This window comes from Dendrobates tinctorius, unplaced genomic scaffold (assembly GCF_039654945.1).
Source record: "Dendrobates tinctorius isolate UK_male_01 unplaced genomic scaffold, ASM3965494v1 ptg000039l, whole genome shotgun sequence".
NCBI lineage: Eukaryota > Metazoa > Chordata > Amphibia > Anura > Dendrobatidae > Dendrobates > Dendrobates tinctorius.
The window spans coordinates 43,458,842-43,486,330 of NW_027361707.1; the positions used below are offsets into that span (position 1 = coordinate 43,458,842).

The 27,489-nt window shown below is 42.0% G+C and overlaps 1 protein-coding gene across 3 annotated transcripts in view; it reads left to right on the plus strand.

Moving 5' to 3' along the window:
* SLIT2 (slit guidance ligand 2) overlaps positions 1–27,489 on the plus strand; it is a 441,790-nt gene that overhangs the window by 12,711 nt on the left and 401,590 nt on the right. For all 3 annotated transcript variants that reach the window (XM_073574662.1, XM_073574660.1, XM_073574661.1), the window contains exon 4: positions 21,757–21,828. In XM_073574662.1, coding sequence (XP_073430763.1) covers positions 21,757–21,828 — 72 coding nt within the window. The remainder of the gene's footprint in view (positions 1–21,756; positions 21,829–27,489) is intronic.

Sequence of the window (27,489 nt, forward strand, 5' to 3'; positions counted from 1 at the left end):
CCCAGTAATGCCTTGCGAGACCTGTGATGACGTAGTCTTGCGTTGCTATAGTGATCTCGCGAGACCGCTAGAGTCACGCGAGACTACGTCATTACAGGGCCTTGCCGCAAGGCATTACTGGGAACGCTTAGGCCGGGAATGCAGCGCGGGACACCGGAAGGTAAATATACCCCGATTTTTTATTTTTTATTCTTTTTTTTACAGTGGTATGGTACCCAGGGCCTGGAGGACAGTCTCCTCTCCTCCACACCGTGGGTACCAACCGCACATGAGACGCTTAACTTCCCGCATGGTGGGCATAGCCACATGCGGGAAGTAAGCGATTCTCATGCATTCCTATGGGTGCGGAATCGCGGCAATTCTTTGCGATTCCGCACAAAAGAATGAGCATGCTGCGATTTTTTCCGCGATGCGATTCCGCCGCGGAAAAAAGCGCAGCATTAGCACAGCATGTGCGGAATGCCATAGGAATGCATGGGGGGCGCTCTGTACACGATTTTTAAATGTTTTCGCAGTGTTTTCGCACCGAAAATCGCGGCAAAAACGCTTAAAAATCGCTACGTGTGCACACAGCCTCACACTGTAGAAATAAAAATTATTATTATATTCAAATTTCAATCAACACTCATTATGGACAAAATTTTGTAGTAGACCTAATAGACCTATGCTGCGATATGGATTTCCTTCCCTAAATAATAAAATAACTTTCAAATTTGGTCATTTTTACTTTGAAAAGTTTCTTTATGTCTACTGTTATTTACCATAACATCATTTTCTTAAAATAGAGTTTTAGAATGGTATCAAGGGCTGCAGTACAGAAACTGGTTGAAGGTTGGAAAAATGAAAGCATGGGCTCTTGTTTTAATGCAAATTGTAAAATCGTGTGTTTTGTATGTTTAGATACGGTATATATGTACATACAGTATATATACTTCTGATTCTGAATTATTATGTCAATATTCTACACAATACTTTAATATTGAACAGAAATTTATTTTTTGAAGTTTTCCACTTTATTCTGTGTTCACACAACAGTCTGTGTGGCAAATTCCTTAAACTTTTCGTTTTCAAAACACAGTATCTCACATAGGGGTGCGTTATGCTTGAGGGGAATTTTGTCATGTTAGCGTTGAATGGTCTTTTGTCGGAGACTTTCTCAGTCTGGTCAGATCAGCAGAGAGCCCATATCTCCATGGCTTGTGCTGTAGGTATAGATGTGTCTGAGCTGTTTTATCTACCCGTAGATTATCTGTTCACTTAGTGTTCCAATGAGCAGGTCATTGATTTATGAATTTGCCCTCAGCGTAACTAAATCTGTACACTAACAGCCCTTACTTCAGATGTTTGCACGCTCCTGATGACAGTGTTTTACCTTGGTACTCCTTTTATCTGGATTTTGGGCTACAGCTGGGCCTTCTAAGGGTACTTTCACACATCAGTTTTTTGCCATCAGTCACAATCCGTTGGCTAGCGGATCCGGCGAAAAAACGGATTCATTGCATTATTTTTTCCATCCGTTTCCTCCCGTTTTTTAACGGATCCGTTTTTTAAAAGTCGGCAATTCAGTGCGCTGCACAGCAAAATCACACTGACATGTTAGAATCGAAAGAATAGATATATACACATAGAATGCATATATATATATATATATATATATATACACATGTCATTGAGACACATTTACATATATATTTATAGTTCACAGAGTTCTACATAGCATAATAGCCGCTAAATCAATTGCCGGCTTCTGTAAAATCATTCCAGAACTCGACATGACATGACATGACACATGGTTTGCATATAGTAAACCATGTCATATCAAAGCGATTTATATATGCCAGTGTTTAATTAATTTAGTAGTTTGTGTTAGGAAAAATTTGGAACTCTAGGGGTTAAATTTAAGGCTATAATCGCGGAAAGAAATTGTGTGGGCTCCCGCGCAATTTTCTCCACCAGAGAGGGAAAGCCAGTGAGTGAGGGCAGATATTAATAGTTACCTTGCTATTGAAAGGTGACATTAAGCTGGGTTAATAATGGAGAGGTGTCAATAAGACACCTCTCCATTATTAATCCTATAGTAGTAAAGGGTAAAAAAGACACACACACTGTTACGGGCTGGCGGAACACACCAAATAATATAATGATAGTAGGTGCGTTCGCAGCCCGGGGTCCACCGTGCAGAGGTGGTAAACTGCAGATTAGTAATGGCGGATGTATATAGCGGTATACAAAGGTCATACGCGGGTTAACGTCACCCGATGTGAAGAGGAGCGGTCTCTTGTTATGTTACAGAGCCGCAGTACCGCGAAACTTAAATGCCGGAGTCTGTTAGCACTCACAGAGCTCGGCAAGGGGGCGCTCAGAATGTGGTCACGGAACTCTGCCCCAAGGACACGGGGTCAGAGTCCCTCTAGACCTTCTGAGCACGTGGCGGCGCACCTGCGGACACGACTATAGACGCTGACCTTGGAGAAGTGTCAAGCACGTGCACCGTGGCGTGTAGAACCAGCGGTGGACACTGATTCTAGTCTCTGACTCTACCTACACCTAGACCTGGGCGCTTGACAGGCTAGGCTGCACAACACATGCTTTCCAAGGGTAGGGGTTTCCAATGAGTCATTCACCAGAGACATTCATACATGCATTCAACACTCACTCCACATGGTCTAATCTTTGTCTCTATTAGCGCATGGCCATGCAGCATCCTTCTGGAACCTTCCTGACCTTCCTGATGGTCCTATCCGAGCTGTAGAAGGACCTGAGCATGTGACCTCCGATCTCCAATGAGAGATTGTCCCACGGGCATGCTCAGTGGACTGAAAGGAGAACTTAGTCCCTGGAGTAGCTTGCTGCTGACCAGTCTGTGTGGCTATAGCTGGACCAGAGGTGGCAGCAGCAACTAAACCTACAGAGCTGGTCTGAGCAGAGCGCCTGGATCGACGAGTCTGCTGAGCAGCCTCCTGTGCGGCTGGAGAGGAATGGGAGACTGCCGAATGCAAGGCTCTGGATTCCTGCTGTGCAGCGACCGGAACCTGACGCCTAACACACGCATTAATTAAAAATTATTTTAATGAAATAAATGCACAAAGTTTTTACCAAATTTATTATCCAACAAAAGCCCTTGTTCTGTTAAAAAGCATAAAAATAACAATATCCATACCTCTCTGCTGTTCAGTCAGGTCCCCCGCTGCAATCCATCACAAGGGGTTAACTAGTTTAAAACAGGGACCGGTGGTAATGTTACCGGCCCTGCTGTAAACCACTGCAGAATGAATGAAATTATGTCTGCGCAGGCGCCCCAGCTAACTGGAGATGAACTGATTAGAGTGGGAAAGTTTCTGAAAATACCCAAAGGTATCCTTTGTTCAGTAGAATTCAGTAAAATGGGGCAGATGATGCCACTCTGTTTGACCTATGTTTCGTCGTTGTCCATTTTTTTTAAAGCAGATTGGACTACCATGCTTTTGTGTCCACCTAAAGCAGAGGCCAAATGGAGTCCAAAGTGATTTTGTCTGCCCTATTTTCCTGACTTTTTTTGACTGTCAAAATTCCATTTGAAACTGTTTTTACGAGGATTAAGGCAAAAACCCCTACAATGTTCTCAGCATAGAGCTTAAATATGAACTAGGCATAAGGTTGAATTTTGAATATTACTCTGGACTTTCACTCCAACCAAAGTTCAAACTAAAGGCAAAAGAAATGCAGTATCACTCTTTTTGTATATTAAGGATCAAGTAAAGCAGGGGTCCCCAACCACCGGTCCACGGGGACCAGGCCGTTGTTTGTTTTTTTTTGCCGGTCTGCGCCGCAGACCAGCACTAAGCATTGACTGTGTGATCTGCTGCGGCTGCTGGCCCCTTTAATTTTCCATGTGCCGGGGCGCGAATTTGCACTTGGAAGGTCCTCTGTGTAGTGGGAGTGTCAGGGGAGTAGCAGTCTTTGAGAGCTGCAGCCGCTCATTGGCTGTGCAGCTCCGTGCTTTGATTGGCTGCCAGGCTGCAATTGGCCTGACATTGATTGGTGCATCAGGGCAGCGTGGGGCAAGCTTAGAAGGTAGAAGGTGCGCATTCAGGAGCGCGCTCAGTCAGTTTGGACTCATGTGCCTGTGATAGCTGCTGTATGCTCTATATAAATGCGTACATTCTCGACTTGAGCTACTTGAGCTCTATACTGTAACCAGAGCTGTGCAGAAGAGCATCCCTGACCTAAGCTATATACTGTGAACAGAGCTGTATATTGTGTAGGTGAGCATCCCTGAGCTAAGCTATATACTGTAACCAGACCTTTATTGGTGAGCATCCCCGTCCAGAGCTATATACTGTGAACAGAGATGTATATTGTGTAGGTGAGCATCCCTGAGCTAAGCTATATACTATGTATATGTGTGAGGCCATCATATTGTATATGGGGGATTACAAGTGTGGGGCCATCATTCTTTATATTGGGGGGTTACAGGTGTGGAGCCATCATACTAAATATGGGGGATTTCGGGTGTGGGGCCATTGTACTATATATACCCCGCCCTCATATGTCCAAAGCCCCGCCCCTGCCCCACCGCCACCCCGCTGGGCCATGGAAAAATGGTCATGCTTGAAGTCGGTCCCTGGTGCAAAAAAGTTGGAGACCACTGAAGTAAAGCACACTGAGCTGGTTAAGAATAATACCATGAAGGGTTAGGTGGGTTAACTTCATGTTAATTTATGTAGAAAAGCGGTTGGTCCAACCTGTTAGAGGGGTCATTATAGCAGAGCTACCACCACTCTTGATTTTACTGATTGTCATGAAACCATAATAAATTTCATGATGAGTCATTGTCCTTCTGGACATTAGGCTCCTGTTCAGACTTATGGAATTTCATGAGATGTGAAAGCCGATCCTGTTCCAAAATCCTCAAAAAATCCGAAAACATGTAATTTCCAAAAATGTGAATGGGATGTTTTAACCCTGCTCATATACTTGTTGGCATCACAGAAAAAAAGTCATACATAAGAAGAATAAACATGTTCATTATCCCCATTCAGTTTGGTGAATTCCCCCATAGATCAGCAGCACATCAACAGCACAACTTAAAGATATATGACTGATCATTAAAAATGTTAAGGGGTTTGTTTAGAATAATGACCTCCATACACATAAGATTAATGTTAGTTGAACCCCTTCACACATAGCGATATCGCTAGCGATATCGCTAAAGCATCACCGATTTTGTGACGCAACAGCGATATCGCTAGCGATCTCGCTACATGTGACACTTACCTCCGAACGGGCTTCCCGCTGGATATCGCTGATTGCGCGAGATCGTCCTTGTCCATTTCTCGTTCTCGGTTTCCTGCTGGTGCCGACGAGCGACTCCATGGATGCGGAAGGAAGTCATCACCTGAGCGGCCGTCTGACAGATAAGTAACGACCACCAACCGCTGCTACGTAGCTGGAGAGATCTGCCTGTTTGGCAGCTCACTAGCGACCATTTAGTGATGCACCAGCGATCCTGATCGGGTCGTATCGTTGTCGGGATCGCTAGTGCATCGCTAAATGTAACGGTACCTTAACAGTCTAAGGTTGGCCATACAAAATAGATGGCTGTTGGCATAACTATGCGTCGGCAGATTGTTGAGCTGGCAGCTATCTCCGCCGACACTCCCACACACACAGGAGCACTTGCTCAGCCTGTGTGACATTTTAGCAAGTGGCTTATCTCAGGGAGAACAATATGATCGGCAGTCCTAAATCAGACATGTAAGATCGACATCCCTTCTGACCGTCAGTCGGCTGGTGTCCCCCATGCATATTAGACCATTGAGAGAATCCGACAGTATCAATAGGTTCAGTCGACATTAGTCAAATGTTTATAGGGGCCTTAATGTGTCTGTGTGACACGGCTAGCGGTTTATATCTGGAAGAAAAATGCAATTGACAGTTTGACTCGGACATGCATGATGAACATCTTCCCCCACAGTCATTGGCTTGCACCCCCATACACATTAGACCATTGGCTGAACCCATCGATGTTGGGGGGGTTCAGCCAGCATTAGTCAAATGTGTATGAGGGACTTAATTTGTATGGGAAGGCCTCCTGATTTTCCTCCGACAGATGATATCAGGGGAGAGAAATATCTAGCATGTTGGATTTCGACAGACTGATTCTTTTGTTCTCCAGGAGATTGCCACTGCTAGAGGTGTCTGTTTGTGTGTATGGAGGACTGTGGAAAGATAGCTGTGTAGCTGAATGATCTTTTAACCAACAGCTATCTATTGTGTATGGTGCGCTTTCTCCAATGCTTCTCTTGTCCATAGACTTGTTTGATATTGCAGTTAAGGTTTATTCATTAACTAGGGATGAGTTACAATACTTAAATCCAATTCACTGTATAAACTAGCTAGGAAATATGTAATATCAATTTTCTAGGTTTCTATATGAACCTTGGTACAGTGCAGCTTTGTGGATTCCAAAAGGGTAGAGGTAGTTTTGTAAAAATGTGGATTCTAAACACCAAAAGCACACCATTAGTTTGAGAAATATATTATCCTACCAAGAGTTTTGGCTGGATCAAACCATTAAAAAAATTGCTGGTTGTGCCTTCATCACGAGATCATAGGCATTTATCATTCTGATACACAAAAAATTTCCATCTTGAATGGAATTCCATACACGTGGTGTTCTACATCATACTGACTATAAACCTCTATCCTTCCCTTAGACGTCTCCTTATAATCTGTTCCCCAGTAGTGTATTTTTCCATACTTTACAGTTCACGAGGTCGGCATGTTGTCAGGAAATTAGAATTTCTGAGAGTGCACTGTCCTTGTTGATATGCAGCATATCTCCTGCTGTTCGTTATTGTACTGTGTGGAGTTAAGCTTCTAGCACGTTCTCATGTGTTTCACACCTAGGCAGGTCAGTCAAATAAAGTGGCCTGGACAATGTCTGCCAGCAATGCTAACCCTTATGTTCTCCTTACAAGTGTCTTTATTTATGCACTGTCTTGAGACTTTCTTCCATCTGTTTTCTTCCAGAGGAACCTGTTGCTTTCTAGCAGTCTGTAGTCTTTTATTTGTCGCTTGTTATTTTTAAGTATTTTTTTCTCCTTTTTCTTAATGGACTTGTCACATTCCTTGTCGAACCATATTTTCAATTACCTATGTGGCCATACATTGTAGGGATGGTTTTTTTAGCTGCTTATTGATCCTTTGGAATAGTGGGCTATTCCAATGTGGCTAGAAGTCGAAAGTTCATAAAATGCACAATGGAGGTGGTAATAGAATTCACATGGCTGTTGACCGAGATCTAGTCAGCTATGTTCCCGTTTCACCCCAATTTTAGGTGGACTTTTCAGTGGGAAGAAGAAGACAAGCAGATACCAGACCTTTCTGGCAGAAGGTTTTCTCTCGTCTCAATAAAAGGATTGGGCATGATGAAATCCCATCGTTTCTCACATTTGCGTTACATTTGTTGGTTGTTCTTCTTGTTTATGTTGTGGTCTACCAACTGCATAGGAATGTAAAATGTTACTGGGTGGTCTTATACCTCAAAAGAGTGACATAAGGTATTCTAGGTAACTTGGAACATGCAAAGTAATATTGTTGATCTCTCTATTCTGCAATAACTGCCTAAGTGCAGGAATGAATGTGTCGCATGGATTTATGTCTTTTTATATCAATTAAGGAATTTGCTCTTCAGACCTTCTGGGGTCATCACAACACAGAACCAGACCCCAATCAGAGGGCAATAAAACTTTCACTCCTTATCTATGAACTATTCCGATATTTATGTTTATCCCTCTCCCATAATGACAATTCTGCTTCACATCACTTGTCTTTTCTATTGCATTATTTCTGTGCTGTCTTCTGTATAAATATGTGATTCTTCAGATGTTGTATTAGTTTTTTGCCTGATGAAGAGACCTGAGTAGTGTCAGGGTCCTGTCAGCGCCGGTGTGCAGCCTCCGCAGAGCAGGGACTCACCCGCACTGTAGGGGGGCCTGGGGTCAGGTACGAACGGGAAGCTCAGACAAACAGGACCTGGGGACGCTGAAGTTTAGCAAGCAATGAAGGACCTACAGTCATGTGACTGCAAGGGGCGGGGCTTAGCGTCCTGCTGCCAGAGATCGGCAGGACACAACTACAGGAATGCTCAAAGTCAGGCAAATGGGGGTCATACACAGAGATAGCAGTAAAGTACCAGGGATGAGACAGAATGGATAGTCAGGGCCAAGCAGAGGTCAAACCCAAACAGGCATAGAAGGTACCAAGCAGAATCCAACAAGCAATATCCAGAGAACATACCAAGTCAAAACCAAAGTATCAGGCAACCAGAACACAGCACAAACAAACTCAGGGGTCAACACACTCTGCCAAGGGCAAAAGTATAACTGACGGGGATTGGAGCTTCCTGAGGCTATAAGAAGCCTTCCCAGAACCAAGGAGAGGCCACAATAATGAGCCCCAAGTGTGCAGGTAAGAGTCTTCACTGAGATCATAACATTAACCCCAGAAATGCAGGTCCACCAGCACTGGTTCCAGACATTAACCACAAGCGTGCGGGTCCAACCCGCACTGGGATCATGACATGTTCCCACATGCTTTATGCATCCATTAGCCCTCTGCTGTCTGTACTGTTACACACTTAACATTATGGCTGGTCCATACAATCAGGGCAACTGTTACCATCCACCTTTCGTGTCTACCTCTTTCCTCATAGACTGTAAGCTTGCGAGCAGGGCCCTCATTCCTCTTGGTATTTGTTATAATCTATGTGATTATTGTTATACTGTAATGTCTATTGTCTGTACAAATCCCCTCTGATATGTAAAGTGCTGCGGAATATGTTGGAGCTATATAAATAAAATGTATTATTATTATTATAAGTAGTCTCGAAAGCTTGCAACTTGTTACCATCTTTTCAGTTAGCCATTAAAAGGTAACAACCACTCAGACTCTCAATTCTAAATATTCTTCTAACATTCATTACAAGAGAGCCACAAAATTGATTTCTTCACCCCAAGGTACCATTTTAATCAGTATAACAGTGGCAACATGACAATGCCTGTAGTTTCTCTAGCAAAATCCTGCTGACAGGTTCACTTTAAGCATAGTCCATCAATAATAAATCCCCTCAAAGATGGGCAGCCCTTTTAAGTAAGCAAGCAAACAAGTTTTTGGTTAATTGCTTTTAATAACTCAAGCATATTGAAATCAAACATTCTTATTCTTCTTTCCCCAGACATCTGACTTGATGGTTGTTTGATTCTCTGTAATCAACCGATTTGGCTGATAGTCATCTAATGTGCATGGCCACCTTTTAGATATTGCTTCATCCTGCTAAATATGGGCGTTTCTGCCCAGTGTCTCTCATATGAGGCAAATGTCAGCATTATGAATCTTTGCCTAGTGTCAACCAGAAATGTTTTGGTTCTTAAGAACCTATACCAACTAGGTTAAAGTAGGCTAAATCCACCGACATTAGCGGGATCGTACGAAGGTCTAATGTGTTTTGGGGGACCTCCATTCTTTCACCCGAAAGACGATATTGGAGGAAGGATTTGGCTATTGGATTTTCAATGCTGATCCTTTTGTTAATCGGATAGAGAAGCTGCTGCCATTGAAATCTGGCAGAGCTCACTCGTAGAGGACACATGAGCATTCAGCTAAGCTGAGAGTTCATGAGTGTAGGGGTTTGAACAAAGATTGCTATTGGCTGAACAATTGTTTGGCCAACAACTATCATGTATGGGGATCTAATAGACTTTTTAAGCACCAATAATACAACACTGGCCCTGGTAATAACGAAGTTGGTGCCCAACAAAGTTTTATTTGAATTCTCAATGAAATGTGGCTCATATGCCATTAGTTGGATTTGACTGTCTGGTCTCCATAATATAGTGATAACTTTGATCATTGTTTCCTCTTTGCTTTGGGGTAACAGTCCTTCTTACACCTATTGACCCTAGTCTTTTTCATCATCTTGGAAGAAAGAATTCCGTTTTACACGATAGGACTAATTTTCCAAGTTAGACTTTTACGATTATAACCACCCTGAGCCATTAACGGTAAGCGTCGTTCTTTTATTTGTGACGAAGTCCACTTATGGTAGATCTCTTTAAGAAGTCACTGTCTGAGAACTATGACAAGAAAGACAGGAGATTTGGGGTTTCTTGAATGGATACCAAGTTCTATATGAACAGTTCCTTTATAGCAATTCCCAGCTGTTGGCCGAGGGTAAATATTTCATATTTGTGAGGAAAAGTCGAAAGAATCCCTTTTGTTTACAAGTGCCAAGGCCATCTGATGGAGGTACATTGTTATCTGACAACCAATTCATCTCCTTGGGACCCTGGAATTCAGAACCATTTCTAAGGTAACCTAGAGATACATTACAAATATAGTTCTTTTCATGCCCTCTCTAAACAAGGGTTGCGGAGAAAAGTCCTGAGCTTCTATTCCCAAGTGAAAGGACAAGCAGCTCTTAACTTTTTAGATTGCTGAATGTAGTGAATAAAGACCCACAATAGGATCAATTTTTTTCTACAAAGAGTTTTGGAAATCTAATAAGAGAAGTGTTGGAAGAGTCTATCAAACATTAGATCACGATTGTGAACTTTATGGAAGGGACTGCACGTCTTGATCTGCTGAAGAACAAATAAGAGGCCCGAGAATAAATACCAAAAAATATTGTTTTATGCCATTTTAACTACATAAAACCAGATTACTGAGTGGTTTTAAAAAAGAGAAAAATCAAAAGGCATACAAAAATTAATCTTTTCTTGCAAAGATTCTCATCTTTGTAGTAGTTATCTTATGTTTTATTACCCCATGATGGTTTCTCCAAAACTGAGAGGCTAAACTTTATGCTGGGTTGTGACCTTGTTAGCAGCATTCATTATGTTCTATAGATCTCACACTGTAATCGCACCTACGATTCAAGAGAATTGTATTTTATCACATACTAAAAAGTCTTGTACAAATTGGGACTGATACGTTCAAGGTTTAGTCTCCAACATGAACATTGCTTAGAACTACTTTTCCAAATCATATCTATCTATCTATCTATCTATCTATGAACTATCTATCCATCCATCCCCTTTTATCTATCATCTGATGCCTATCTATTTTAGTGGCACAATGCGTTGCCGGCTGTCCTCTCAGTAAATGAGTTTTGCTTGAACCATTAGCATCAATCAGAGAAGCTATTACGTTTGCAGCATATAGCACATTATGCCATGGAGACTAGTAGATCTCCTTGTGTGGACATTAATTTGAAATGATGGTGAGAAACTCTTTCCAGACCTTTTCACAAATTCCCAGCCAGAAAGGCTGTTTATTTTTCCCATGTCTATTTTTGTTCGTATCCCTCCTCGACAGCATTTGCCGGGTTCTCCTCGCAGCCCAGTACAGACTGGGATGAAGCGGCATGCACTGTGGCCCGTACACTTTAAAAAAAAAAAATAATAGCAGGGGTATATCTACCAATAGCGAGATGTGTATTTAATAGCAGATTGGTACGGACCAGTTTAATTAAAACTTAACTTTTAATCAACCTTTAAAAACATATATCAACAAAAAGTGCCATACAAAGTGCTCGTGCTGAAGTGAATAAAAATTATTCAATGCCGCCTGAAATAAACCATATAAGACAATAGGGCACTCGTTATATCATTTTTATACCTTATTTACAGCAGCCTCTTAGTGTTGCATACGTATAGGGCCTCAATCCCTCAACCCAGATATATCAAAGAATAACCTATAGCTCAACATATATATTGTCCTTTTATGGTTATTGCCGTTTTCTAGGCTCTAATACAGTCCGTAAAGGACATTAATAAACCAAAGAGTGAGCCACTGTACACATATCAAACAACCTCAGAAGGAAAATGTATATAGAGTCTCCTTTAAATTACTGACCACATATCTCCTTTCTAGTGTATGAATAGATCATGTACTTATCTCAGATATCGTTGTTTTTCATAGCGATACCCGAATACTGCTCACAGCAAGGGGGCTCCACATGTCAGCGAATCGCTGGGTAGCTCGATTCCCTCTGTATATCTCCCAACGCGTTTCATCTACCACAAATTCATCAGGGGAGTAGCGGCATTTGTGTCCGGTGGCATTGCGCGCCATATCGCGCTTTCATTATCTTTTATATGCATTCAGAAGTCCCGCGGTCTATCCCTATTTCCGGACGCCGGGGCTGGCACTTCCGGTTTTCATCTTACTTAGACCCCTAGACTCCTCTCCTGCCCCACTTCCTGGGCGTGTCTAAGGGCCGAAGACGTCACATCCGGTGACGCGTATTAGCCAGATCATATGCCCCACTTCCTGGGTTCATCAGAGTATCGGCGGCGTCACATCCGGTATAAACAGCGATGTAAACACATCGCGTTCATGTGACTCGCCCGTGCCCATGGCAACCAGACGCTATTGTGCATATCTAATTAGGGCATTAGGCGTCTCGTTCCCTAGAGTGGGGCACGGGCCGGAAAAATTATACACCTATTCCCATTTGAATATAACCAATATCGGTGGCTTGGAAACGTGTATAATTAAAAGAAATCAGCAAAACTATTTTCTATCTTTTGCTGATAAACCCAAATAAGGGACATTTTCAGTGCATTCCTAGATCCGAAAAAATTTTTTACACCATAATCAAGATACAAAACGTATGATTAAACTTTCCAGAGGAAAAATTATCTACCAGATTATAATAGTCAAAATATCCTATTGGTTAATAGGTGTTGCATGGTATATACTGGGCACCACGGACCTTTTTGGGAAGGATAGAGAAGGGTGCTCACTAGAACTTACCCTATTATGCCCTCTCTATATGTCACCTACCTAACGCGGAGGTTGGCACCCTAATTCCTGCGCAAGTGGCGCCCCCACTCAACGGCAGCTCTCCCTATACTTTGATGGCCCTATTAAAGTCCTCCCTACAAGAAGGAAGAATAGGTGAGAAGTTCATTAAGTCCCTTAGGATGTACTGTTCGTAGTGAGAAGATCCAGAAAGTTTCTCTCTGAAGGATTCGCTTATCCCAGTCTCCTCCTCTTTGATTTTTTGGGACTTTTTCAATGCCTATGAAACTGACAGCCTTAACATCCCCATTGTGGGCCTGGTTGATGTGATTCGCCACTGGTGTGTCTCGTTTGTTTATGATGTCCCTGTGGTGCTCTCCCACTCTCACTCTGAGCTCTCTCTTGGTTTTACCAACATATTCTAAACTGCATCTACAGGTAATCTTATACATAACTCCAACCGATCTGCAATTGATAAACTGCTGTATAGGAAAAGTTCTTCTTGTGACACTACTGTGGAAAATAGTGTCCTGTGTATTTGATGCGCAATATTTGCAGTTGCCACTCTTATAGCACCCTTTGGGTTGGGTACCCAACCAGGTAGGCCTAGTATTAGTGTTTAGTATATACCACGCAACACCTATTAACCAATAGGATATTTTGACTATTATAATCTGGTAGATAATTTTTCCTCTGGAAAGTTTAATCATTCGTTTTGTATCTTGATTATGGTGTAAAAAAAAATTTCGGATCTAGGAATGCACTGAAAATGTCCCTTATTTGGGTTTATCAGCAAAAGATAGAAAATAGTTTTGCTGATTTCTTTTAATTATACACGTCTCCAAGCCACCGATATTGGTTATATTCAAATGGGAATAGGTGTATAATTTTTCCGGCCCGTGCCCCACTCTAGGGAACGAGACGCCTAATGCCCTAATTAGATATGCACAATAGCGTCTGGTTGCCATGGGCACGGGCGAGTCACATGAACGCGATGTGTTTACATCGCTGTTTATACCGGATGTGACGCCGCCGATACTCAGACGAACCCAGGAAGTGGGGCATATGACCTGGCTAATACGCGTCACCGGAAGTGACGTCTTCGGCCCTTAGACACGCCCAGGAAGTGGGGCAGGAGAGGAGTCTAGGGGTCTAAGTAAGATGAAAACCGGAAGTGCCAGCCCCGGTGTCCGGAAATAGGGATAGACCTCGGGACTTCTGAATGCATATAAAAGATAATGAAAGCGCGATATAGCGCGCAATGCCACCGGACACAAATGCCACTACTCCCCTGATGAATTTGTGGTAGATGAAACGCGTTGGGAGATATACAGAGGGAATCGAGCTACCCAGCGATTCGCTGACATGTGGAGCCCCCTTGCTGTGAGCAGTATTCGGGTATCGCTATGAAAAACAACGATATCTGAGATAAGTACATGATCTATTCATACACTAGAAAGGAGATATGTGGTCAGTAATTTAAAGGAGACTCTATATACATTTTCCTTCTGAGGTTGTTTGATATGTGTACAGTGGCTCACTCTTTGGTTTATTAATGTCCTTTACGGACTGTATTAGAGCCTAGAAAACGGCAATAACCATAAAAGGACAATATATATGTTGAGCTATAGGTTATTCTTTGTTATATCTGGGTTGAGGGATTGAGGCCCTATACATATGCAACACTAAGAGGCTGCTGTAAATAAGGTATAAAAATGATATAACGAGTGCCCTATTGTCTTATATGGTTTATTTCAGGCGGCATTGAATAATTTTTATTCACTTCAGCACGAGCACTTTGTATGTCACTTTTTGTTGATATATGTTTTTAAAGGTTGATTAAAAGTTAAGTTTTAATTAAACTGGTCCGTACCAATCTGCTATTAAATACACATCTCGCTATTGGTAGATATACCCCTGCTATTATTTTTTGATATATGAGGACATGGCAGGATTCCTGTCCACAGGAATAGACACCAATCAATGGATAAATGAAGCGAAAGACGTATTTTCAGATGGTAACTTTACTCAGAAAAAATATATACCATCGTTTAGTGCAGCCTTTAAGGAATTGACTAAGGTATATAAAGAACAGATCACATCCTGGTGGGAGGTGCAAAGCTTGGAGAGTTATATTAAAGCAGGGATAGTACCCCGACATCTCAGAATCTCCGTGAATTTCGGTTACAGATATAGAAATTCAGCTTTACTGGCAAAACTTGAAAAAGAGGCAACAGATAGTTCACTGAGGCTGATGAAGATACTCCTCGATGAGGAAAAATCTATGTTAAATAACATTAACGAACGCCTCAGGGAACAGATTGAGGTAACCAAGAAATTTTCAACAGAAACAGACTTTACCCTAAAGGAGTCTAACCTGCAGGGCATAACAGAGAAATTTCAATATCATTTAAAGGAGAGGAAACACAAGTTTTTTATTCGAGATTTACAGGAGTTCCGTGAAAACAAAGCCTATACAGTTACTAAAACTAATCGTACACAAGATACCGATATATCTTCCTCGGAGGAAGAATATTCTGATTCCGAGGTTAGATTTAAACACGGTAGAGGAAGAGCCAGAGGGAGAGGTGGCTCACGCGGGGGGAGGGGAGTGGGTCAAGGCTCACCACAGAGTGAGCATTTTTTAGACTCCAACTACCCTCTAAGGAGCAGATTCAACAGCCGGATCCCCAATTGAACAATCACATTATCAATCTATCCTCAAAATCCCTCAGTAGCGAACAGATGGCGGTCCTAAGTAAAGGCATGACATTTGTGCCTACCTCTGACTTTGAATGTTTTGAAACCACTAAAGACCTCAATTTATTTGCCCGGAAATTAAAGTGGAAAAAGCACTTCATTAATGCTGATAAAAAAAGCTGTGCCGAATTGGGGATCAATGAAGATCTGTTAAATGATGTTAGATTTTTGTATCACCTGGGGGATGTGGATCCTAACGAACAGGGTAAAGGACCCTTCACAGCACTAAAGAATAAGAGCATACGCATGCCACCTACCAGCTGTGATGCTGGTGCTATAGATGTCTTTCTGAACCTGGTCTCTAGGGATTTGATGGAACTAGAGAAGATTAAAAAACATAGATTTCACAACCTTTCCAAAAAAGAAATGGATGGGTTGTTGGATCTAGAAAGAGATAAATCTATAATAATAAAACCATCAGACAAAGGGGGTAACATAGTGGTGATGGACGTGGCCCAATACAAAACACTTTGTTACTCCCTGTTACAGAGATCCATGGGTTATGAAAGGCTTAAGGGTAACCCCACAGAATCCTACGTGAAAGAATTGAAAGGATTAATTGATGGAGCCTTTCACTCTAAAATTATTGATAAAAATGAGAGAGAATTTTTGACACCAATGCATCCAGTTGTCGCAACCTTTTATGCTTTACCAAAAGTGCATAAGGGTCTGGTCCCCCTAAAGGGAAGACCCATCGTCTCTGGGATCGGGAGTCTAACACAAAATTTAGGATTATACGTAGACCAAATCTTAAGACCATTTGTCATTTCCCTAAGTTCATACATCCGAGACACCACGGACCTTTTAGTGAAACTTGACAACATTGATTTGGACACCAATATGATATTGGGTTCAATCGATGTAGAGGCCTTATATTCATCCATCCCAAACATAAAAGGTCTAATGGCTGCGGACTACTATTTAAAAACTAGGGGTATCCAGTATTCTGAACATAATCAGTTTGTCATCAAGGCCCTTGAATTTTGTCTCACCAGGAACTTTTTCCTATTCAATGGAGAGTACTTCCACCAGCTCAGGGGCACCGCGATGGGCAGCCCATGTGCGCCATCGTATGCAAACTTGCTCCTGGGTTGGTGGGAGGAAAACATCGTATTTGGAGAGCACACGGATGTGGCGGAGGACAGGATTGTGCTCTGGCTCCGCTACATCGACGATGTGTTCATAATTTGGAAAGGAGACAAGGAGGGGTTTGGTAATTTTGTAAGAGGATTGAATAAGAATGATCTGGGCCTTCCATTCACCTTTGAGGCTGATAGACATAAACTATCATTCCTAGACATCAGCATTCAAAGAGGAGAGAATGGCCGGTTAATAACTAAAACCTTTAGAAAACCCACCTCCTCTAATTCTCTGCTGAGATGGGATTCTAGTCACCCAGCCCCAATTAGAAGAGGCATCCCAAAGGGGCAGTACCTACGAATGAAAAGGAACTGCTCTAATCACAGAGACTTCAGGGAACAAGTCGATGATTTGAGATCTCGGTTTTTGGAGCGTGGATATCCGGATGATATCCTCAAGGAGGCATATAAGACCACTGCAGTCAGAGACAGAAAAGAGCTTTTAATCCCAAAATAGAAAAACACAGACGAAGGAACGATCAGATTTATAACAAAATACTCTAATGGAGCCAATGACCTGAGGGAAATTATGAAACGGCATTGGCCAATTCTCCTCATGGATCAAGACCTTCTAGGGATTATACCTGGTACCCCACAAATTACGTTTAGAAAAGGTCGTTCCATCAAGGATAGACTAGTCCGTAGCCATTTTTCCTTAAACACTAATACTAGGCCTACCTGGTTGGGTACCCAACCCAAAGGGTGCTATAAGTGTGGCAACTGCAAATATTGCGCATCAATTACACAGGACACTATTTTCCACAGTAGTGTCACAAGAAGAACTTTTCCTATACAGCAGTTTATCAATTGCAGATCGGTTGGAGTTGTGTATAAGATTACCTGTAGATGCAGTTTAGAATATGTTGGTAAAACCAAGAGAGAGCTCAGAGTGAGAGGGGGAGAGCACCACAGGGACATCATAAACAAACGAGACACACCAGTGGCGAATCACATCAACCAGGCCCACAATGGGGATGTTAAGGCTGTCAGTTTCATAGGCATTGAAAAAGTCCCAAAAAATCAAAGAGGAGGAGACTGGGATAAGCGAATCCTTCAGAGAGAAACTTTCTGGATCTTCTCACTACGAACAGTACATCCTAAGGGACTTAATGAACTTCTCACCTATTCTTCCTTCTTGTAGGGAGGACTTTAATAGGGCCATCAAAGTATAGGGAGAGCCGCCGTTGAGTGGGGGCGCCACTTGCGCAGGAATTAGGGTGCCAACCTCCGCGTTAGGTAGGTGACATATAGAGAGGGCATAATAGGGTAAGTTCTAGTGAGCACCCTTCTCTATCCTTCCCAAAAAGGTCCGTGGTGCCCAGTATATACCATGCAACACCTATTAACCAATAGGATATTTTGACTATTATAATCTGGTAGATAATTTTTCCTCTGGAAAGTTTAATCATACGTTTTGTATCTTGATTATGGTGTAAAAAAAATTTTCGGATCTAGGAATGCACTGAAAATGTCCCTTATTTGGGTTTATCAGCAAAAGATAGAAAATAGTTTTGCTGATTTCTTTTAATTATACACGTCTCCAAGCCACCGATATTGGTTATATTCAAATGGGAATAGGTGTATAATTTTTCAGGCCCGTGCCCCACTCTAGGGAACGAGACGCCTAATGCCCTAATTAGATATGCCCAATAGCGTCTGGTTGCCATGGGCACGGGCGAGTCACATGAACGCGATGTGTTTACATCGCTGTTTATACCGGATGTGACGCCGCCGATACTCAGACGAACCCAGGAAGTGGGGCTTATGATCTGGCTAATACGCGTCACCGGATGTGACGTCTTCGGCCCTTAGACACGCCCAGGAAGTGGGGCAGGAGAGGAGTCTAGGGGTCTAAGTAAGATGAAAACCGGAAGTGCCAGCCCCGGCGTCCGGAAATAGGAATAGACCGCGGGACTTCTGAATGCATATAAAAGATAATGAAAGCGAGATATGGCGCGCAATGCCACCGGACACAAATGCCACTACTCCCCTGATGAATTTGTGGTAGATGAAACACGTTGGGAGATATACAGAGGGAATCGAGCTACCCAGCGATTCGCTGACATGTGGAGCCCCCTTGCTATGAGCAGTATTCGGGTATCGCTATGAAAAACAACGATATCTGAGATAAGTACATGATCTATTCATACACTAGAAAGGAGATATGTGGTCAGTAATTTAAAGGAGACTCTATATACATTTTCCTTCTGAGGTTGTTTGATATGTGTACAGTGGCTCACTCTTTGGTTTATTAATGTCCTTTACGGACTGTATTAGAGCCTAGAAAACGGCAATAACCATAAAAGGACAATATATATGTTGAGCTATAGGTTATTCTTTGTTATATCTGGGTTGAGGGATTGAGGCCCTATACGTATGCAACACTAAGAGGCTGCTGTAAATAAGGTATAAAAATGATATAACGAGTGCCCTATTGTCTTATATGGTTTATTTCAGGCGGCATTGAATAATTTTTATTCACTTCAGCACGAGCACTTTGTATGGCACTTTTTGTTGATATATGTTTTTAAAGGTTGATTAAAAGTTAAGTTTTAATTAAACTGGTCCGGCCCGTACACTTTACCTCTGCCTCCTCTTGCCCTGTCCTTTACTTTTATTCATTGTTTTGCTGGGGGGCAAAATTCCTAGCAGACATTCCTGGCATTTTACAGCACGCATTGTTAGGCTGGGATAGGGCTCTAATAATCCGTATACAGTATCTGGCATAGACCTGCAGACATTGGAGAGGTTTGCTATTAAATCTTAGGTTGTGTTGAAGGAGATTGGTTCTCGCCAATGAAATGTGATCAGTTCTTTAATTATCAGTTCTTTAACTTTAACATACTTTTTGTAATTTTTAATTGTCTTTGTTTTGTTCATAAAATTAGGATATTAAGTATTTACAATGATTGCTTTCTTTACAATTTATTAGAATACGTTCTTCCATTTCTAAAATTGCTTTCTGTGGTGCCATGTATAATGGAACACTTTAAAGGGAACCTGTCACCAGGTTTTCTCAATATGAACTAAAGCCACCACCCTTAATGTCTCCTTTACTGTAGTCTAGTAACCTGGATAGAAGTCCTCAACCCCCTCTGCATATTATAAAAATAACTTTTAAAATCCCCCAAACGTTGCGGCCCTGTTCAATGGGCATTCTTGTCTTGTTACAGCACCTCCTGTATCCCCATAATGGCTGTCCTCCTGCCCTTCTTCATGTGTTTGATGAGTCCTACATCATCCACACAGTGCCGTCAATCTCTCTCCTGCGCAGATGTACTTCACTCCATCCTTCGGATGGCAGATCAAAGTACTTCCGGGTCATCGGCGCTCTTTGACCTCTACCGGCGCATACCCATTACAGGACTATGCACTGCCTTCAGCAGGACAGAGAGAAGTGTGCCTGTGGAGGATCGAGATTGGAGGCGCTGTCTGGAAGACATAGGAAGCGTCATACACATAAAGCAAAGCAGGAGAACGGCGATTGTAGGGATAGAGGAGACGTCGCAGCAAGACCAAGGGTGCTCTTTAAACCAGATAGTGCCATATGGGGGGATTATGAAAGGTCAATTTTGGGATATGGAGAGGGGATTGGTGACTTATCTACAGATTGTTAGACTGCTGTAAAAGAGGCATGAAAAGTGGTGGCCTTGGTTTATATTGGGAAAACCTGGTGAAAGGTTCCCTTTAAGGGAAAAGTAGGATTTGATGAAGCTGGCCGTGACTTGTGTTGACTTTATGGGAAATACAACAGAAAATAACTCAATATTTCACCATATAAAATCAGAGGTGTACAGAGCGGGGCCAACAGAAGTCTAGGGAGCTGAGATTTCCAGCATAAATTACAATCTGTGTGATAGAAGAATCTGGCGATCTCACCTTCCATTGTGTAGTATCCAAATGCCCATAGAGAACCAGCCTTAGTGACTAAGAAAGGGGTGCAAAAGCACGTAGCTGATTGAGAAGGGACATTCTTGATTGCAAACTGCGTCATAAGTGGTGAATGTGGCAGGCAGACTCTCCATTGGAGACTATGAGCTGCCAGAAAGTTTAGAGCGAGAGACATGCCATTATTAGATGAGTGATTGTGATGTTGTGTATGGTGCTAGTACATGAGAACTATTATTTGCAAACTTTATAGAGAGTTTGTCAGCTCAAACTGATAGTATAAACTAAGCGCAAAGCATTTTAGGGGATATAGATACTTTACAAATCATACCGTTTATGTTGTAATCGCTGCCCAAACTCAAGTTCAATCACATATGCCTATTAATGTGCTTGGTGCACTCTTGGTGTGGCCAAGAAGCTCAGTGGACCAAACCATTCCGCCCACTGATTTTCCATGTCTCACCTGCCCTAACTGATGATTAACAGCCTGGAGTGAGCACTGTATGCAGAGAAAGCTGGGGCAAGCCAGTGCTGTCAGTCACCAGTGAGGAAGGCGGGGACATGCAAAACCGTTGGGTGGAATGTTGCACTCATCCTTTAGGCCACATCAAGGGTGCACTGAGCAGCATAATTAGCATATTTGATTAAGCATGAGTTTATTCAGAACAAAGGAAGTGATTAGAACACTAAAAGTGCAGTTTTTATTGGGGGCTGTATCCCCTACAAGGTTATTGGCTTAATTTATACTGTCAGTTTTGGTTTACAAAGTCACTCTAAACTTGATAGTCGTTTGGTACTAATTGTTTCACTTTATGGGCTGTTATTGGTGTGTATTATGGCACTATTATTTGTTCACTGTATTATGCTTTTACAATGTGGATCTGAAAGCTAAAGGCTTTGGATGTGACACAAATTATTTGGGCACTCCATAGTGCTATTATGTAGACACTGTACGCTATCCAATTATTGTCATACATATGTAACCACAGCTTAGGAGGTATAACTTAAAGCTTAGGGCCATAATTCGGAAAAGTGGTACTCTGTATACCATGCATACCCCCACCTTTTTAGACACCCCATAATTTGTAGTACTTGTTCAGTATAGCATCATAGTGTTGTGGTACTGAGGTAACAATCCTTTTTTACTTAATATTTCATTACTCTTCTGATTCTCTTTTAGGCGTTTAAATCGAAATAATCTTCAGGTTTTTCCCGAATTGCTCTTTCTGGGAACTCCCAAACTCTACAGACTGTAAGTATTCCATTCATTCACTGTTTGCCTCACTTCATCCCTTCGGTTTTTGTCACTTTAGACATCTTTTTTTTTTTTTTACTAAAGTTACAAATTGTTTTTATTTTGCCAAAACAATGAATGTTGTGTCTGAAACGTTAATCATTTAGCGCAGTTTGTCATTGTTTTACAAATACCTCAGGGTGAGTACGAAGTCAGGAGTCAGCCAAAAATCTGTAAGACAAATGTTTGTGATTGTGATGAAAGCCGCCATTGGTAGCATTTACTGTAAGAGGTCGGTACTGGTAAAATTGGTCTATTATTATCTGAGAGTCGAGAAACAATGGCAGTGTTTTAAAATGAATTTGTATATTATTAGACGGCATTCACACATCCATGCGATGTGTCCGTTTTCTGTCTGTTATTCATGCTGACAGGATCCTGAGCCCTACATACATACATCAATTTAAAAAAACGATCCCTGTCTCTGGTACAGGTAACTCAGAGCCTGTCTTATTCTCATCTTTTATGGATCAGAATTGTCCATTAAAGTCTATGAGGATCCATGTAACATGGATGACACATAGAAGACAGACTTGTTTTTTTAACAACCTTCGGCTCGATCTGCAAGCCAAGGCGACTTGAACATGAACGATCTGTAGGAAGATCGATCTTGTGCAAGCCTAGATATGTCTACCAGGGTCTTCTCCATCTTTGTCTTGATGGTATCAAGCCATTAGATAGGTCCAGCAGGGTCTTCTCCACCTTTGTCTTGATGGTATCATGCCATTAGATAGATCCACCAGGGTCTTTTCCACCTTTGTCTTGATGGTATTAAGACATTAGATAGATCCACCAGGGTCTTCTCCTCCTTTGTCTTGATGATATTAAGCCATTAGATAGGTCCACCAGGGTCTTCTCTACCTTTGTCTTGATGGTATCAAGCCATTGGGTTGCTGGTCAATCTCTTCTCCTTGTTTCTTGTATTCTTCCAACCATGATGTCCTTCTCCAGTGATTGTGCTCTTCGACTTGGTACTTTATCCGTTTTTAACTGATCCATCACTGTCATTGGATAAAAAAAGTTCAGAGAGTCTACCTGCTTCAGTGAAAAAAATGGATAAGATAAAAACCCATGCAGCTAGGATGACACCTGCCAAAAAAAATCATTCCAATTCTCAGAAGCTAACACTCAATCATGTGTGAATGCAGCCTTGGGAAAATCCCAAAAAGTGTCCTATTGGAGGTTCTTTAAGACTTGAAATTGAGAAACACTGATTTGTAGGTACAGATAATTAGTACTAAATATGGTTCTCTTGTTTCTACATGTGGATCCTTTTTTGTGGACTAAAATATGTGTGTGCATTATAATGATACATTTTTACAAAAGGTAAATCAAACATTAAAGAAAAAAGCTTTGGAAATTGAAAGCAGGTCCAGGACAAAACATACAATTTAAATGACGGTCAATGGCTTATGCAATCATAAGTTATCTTACCCCTCTCAAAAAAGACCTTCTGTCACATGAAAAGTGGCCAGCTTTTGCTCTACTTTTATTCCCCCTTTCTTCCAGAAATGTGGGCCTTTTTATCCATTGCTAACATTTCTTATCTTTACCAAGGGAGCTTACTCATAAGATCCTCTAGGGAGTGTCTTTAGACTGATCTTCATTATTACCATGTGAGCAGAGTCGTCTTGTTAAAGATCATAAAAATTAGAGCAAAATAAAAAGGTTTATATTTCTGGAACTGTGTGGCGGGCATAACAAAAAACAACTCGGGAGAGTGTGAATAATTAAGAGCAAAACCTGGCCACTTTCAACTTGGCAACAGGTCCGGGAGTTTGTCAGTGGCATCAACCCTTCTAAGCCGTCTATATGGGCACATAGGTCATATTTAATATCTGCGATCTGATGTCATTTTATCCAGCTTCCTATGACCTTCTTGCCCATATAGACAGCTTAGGAGGGTTGATCCTACTGTGACAGACTCCATTCAAGTAAGATAGCCTTGTGTGAACAGTTATCAAGTTGGTTCTTTGTGAGTCAAGATAACCTTTGCTACATCTGTACATATGAATGAAGCGAAGGAAATATCTAGCTAATAATATTTTAATGGGCAAATTTTCCCATTGCATCTGTAGTCTGCAGGATTCATTGTCACTGACAACCATTTGTGGATTGTGACAGTTCAGCGTAAAATCTGCTAGGTTTTTCTCTATTTCTCTTGAGGAGTGTTCTGAATAATCACACTGTTGTATTTTTGCTTCTAAAGGATTCATTTAAAACATTTTTCCTTTCTTTTTAAGCTGTGTATAAATGGTGTACCATAAGGGGAAGGTAATTTAGGTGGGAGATATATATGTATGTGTGTGTATATATATATATATATATATATATATATATATATATATCCATAAGCGAGCTGCACTCACTACTGTGCCGTACAGTTATTTGGTTCCCACACTTCATAAGTGATTAGTGATACTATGGAAACCAATTATTCTATTACTGTTTTGTCTCTTAGGTAGATGATTGTCCCAGCAAAAAACTAACATTAATATTCAGCGTTTTTCTTTAGTTTTACGTGTCTGTCTCCAGATTTCAAATGTTTCATATCATATTAAATAAACCTGATTGGGCTGTTGTACTTACTTTGAAAATCTAAGTACGAATGGCAGCATAGTCTGTATGTTAAGATGAGTCCATTAAGAGCTGCTCATTTTAACGTCAAGATTATACAGTCATTCTGACATTGATTTTCAATGTTAGCACACTGGCTCTCTCAGGTCTAAGAGATCTGTTTAAGGGAGTATTCGAAAGTTTGGAAGTTATCCCCTATTGATACGATCCTGAGGATCCAGCCGCCAAGACTCCCACTGAAGTTTTGAAGACTCCCATGGGAATTGAATGGTGGTCAACCATTCGCATATCTGCTTCACTCATTGTTATGGGAGTGCTGAAGACCAGCTAAGCGCAGCGCTCAACTATCGCAAGCAGTCTCATTAAGAATGAATGGACCGACAGTGCACATGACTGACTACCGCTCCATTCACACAAGCCTCTGAGCCCTGCTTTTTAGTACCACTGGAGGTCCCAGTGGTCAGACCCCAGCGATTTGAGGGTTATTCCCTATTCCATGGATAAGAGAGGAGTTCCAAACTCAAGAATACCTGTTTAATCACGTATGCAGTTTTATTGTTAAATCTGGCGACAAATGTACTTTAACCTGGGTTGAAACACATTTCAGACCAATCCTACCTATGGCTAAATTGGTCTGAGCTTATTAAAGGTGAGTTAAAACAAGATATTTATGTACATATCCAACAGTCTAACAGTAGACAATGGACATTTAGGGAGAGTTCTGTCAATCCAGGGCAGCAGTGTTGGGAAGAAGCTGCCAGGGACCCGCCTGTTTAACTAGTCTACAGGACGGTCTTGGACCCCGGCAGCTTTTAAGGTATTTTTTATGAAATGCTGCAGTGTTTCAGAGTGAAACATACCTGGCTGAGATAATACAGCCAGTGCCTGATACCATGTTAGCCACGGATCAGGCTGACAGGTTCACTTTAATACATTCATACTGTTGTAGCATAGCTGGGAAGGACAGGGTTAAATCCCAGCTCTGCAGGGTCTTGATTAGATGCACCTTACTTGCTTTAACTAAAAACCAGGGCCTGCGTTTACTAGGTGTGTCAGTCTGCTGAATGAAGCAGAGTTGAGTGTGCAGCTGGTGAGTGTCCAGCCAAAATGTGAGCTGTAGCTGGGAGGGAGACATGCCTGAAAGGAGACTGCGCTAAGCAGATAGAAGTGTGGAAGCTGAAGCCTGTTCAGTGCGATCTGTGCCCGGAGTTGAACATTTCTGTTTGGCGCTGGAAGGTTGGGCTGAAGGGGATATGACTTGTTGGAGCATGCCTCTTCTGTGTATGAAGTCTGCTCTAGGATAATGGAATATAATGTTTCGGTGAACCCGCACTAACATATGTGATCATGATTAAATGCAGAAGCCGTGGGCAAATTGCCTTTCATTGCCCATAGCAACCAATCCAGCACAGCATTCATTTTATCAGGGCTGTTTAAAAAGTGAAAGCTGAGTTTTGATTGGTTGCTATTGGCAACAAATACATTTTTTTTTTAACTTTAGACTGATTTGATGAATCTGCTTCAAGTTTCATAGGTAACAGCGAACCTGCCCTGAAAATGACATTTACTTCCTTTTCCATTTGAATAAAACTCTTGTCCATAAAACAAACAGAATTCTTTGCAGATGAAGTGTTCATGTAGATGAATGGCACATTATGTCAGTGCTGAGCTCCTATTAGATGCACCTTTTAGATCCCCACGTGTCTTTTTCCCCTGATTCTTATCTACATTCCTGCCCAGGATGACAATGGGATTTATAGGACAAAGGTGAACACTCAACAAGGTTGCAAACGCTAGAAAGAGGGAGATGTGGCAATATACAGCTAAGCCATGGATGTGTACAGAGTCTCCATAGATAATATAGTTTGGTGCAATAAAGATGGTCGGAGATGTGAGATCGTTCTTTATCTGGAGATAATAGGCAGATTCAACTTATTTAAAGGGAACCTGCCCCCTGCCACAAATAAGGGCCCCATCACACATAGCGACTCACCAGCGATCCCGACAACAATATCAACTTGTCAGGATCGCTGGTGAGTCGCTACATGATCGCTGGTGAGCTGTCAAACAGGCAGCTTCACCAGCAATCAGCACCAGCGACGCTGAGTGCGTGGTGTCGCTGTGTACACATCGGGTTTCTAAGCAGCGCGCGTCACTTAGAAACCTGATGTGTACCATGGTTACCAGCTCCCTGCATCAGCGCGCTGGTAACTAAGGTACACAGAGGGTTTCTAAGCAGCGCGCATCACTTAGAAACCTGATGTGTACCATGGCTACCAGCTCCCTGCATCAGCGCGCTGGTAACTAAGGTACACAGAGGGTTTCTAAGCGAGCTGCTTAGAAACCCTGCGTTTACCTTAGTTACCAGCGCACTGACTGCTGGTCTCCCACCTGTCACACGCAGCATGCTCGCCAGCGGGAGACCAGCGATCAAAAAAATGTCCAGGGCTTTCCTACAACGATCAGCGATACCGGCAGAGGGGCTGGTCACTGATAGGTGTCACACACAGCGATCTCACTGGTGAGATCGCTGTTGCGTCACAAAACTTGTGACTCAGCAGAGATCGCTATGTGTGACGGGGGCTTAAGTAAATTGTTTGCGTGGTGTAAATGCTGTTGCTTTTTTTTTGCATTCGGCATTGTTTTTTGTTTGGTCCTGGGCCTCTCCTCTCTTCCTGAAATATGGTTCCCTCTTCAGTGTATGTAAATCTCGTCTTGTTAGCCAACTGGCCTTGGTCATCAACTATTTTCTGCAGTAGCTTTCAAAGTTAAAAAGGGCCTGATTCATCAAGGTGTTTTGTTACGTAAAACACCTAGAAATGCAGCTACAATTTTGCCCAACACGAAGTTCTGCAAAAATTTGACGACTTTTGCTATTTTTACCAGCAGAGAATTGGCAAGATGGAGCAAGTCGAAGCCTGCTTGACAAATTCGTAATTTAATTTACGCCACCTTAATTATGAAAGAAATGTCCCTGTACACTTCTCATGAGAGTCAACTTAACCCATGGATTTTGGTCAGACAAGTCAAATATTCCTCTTT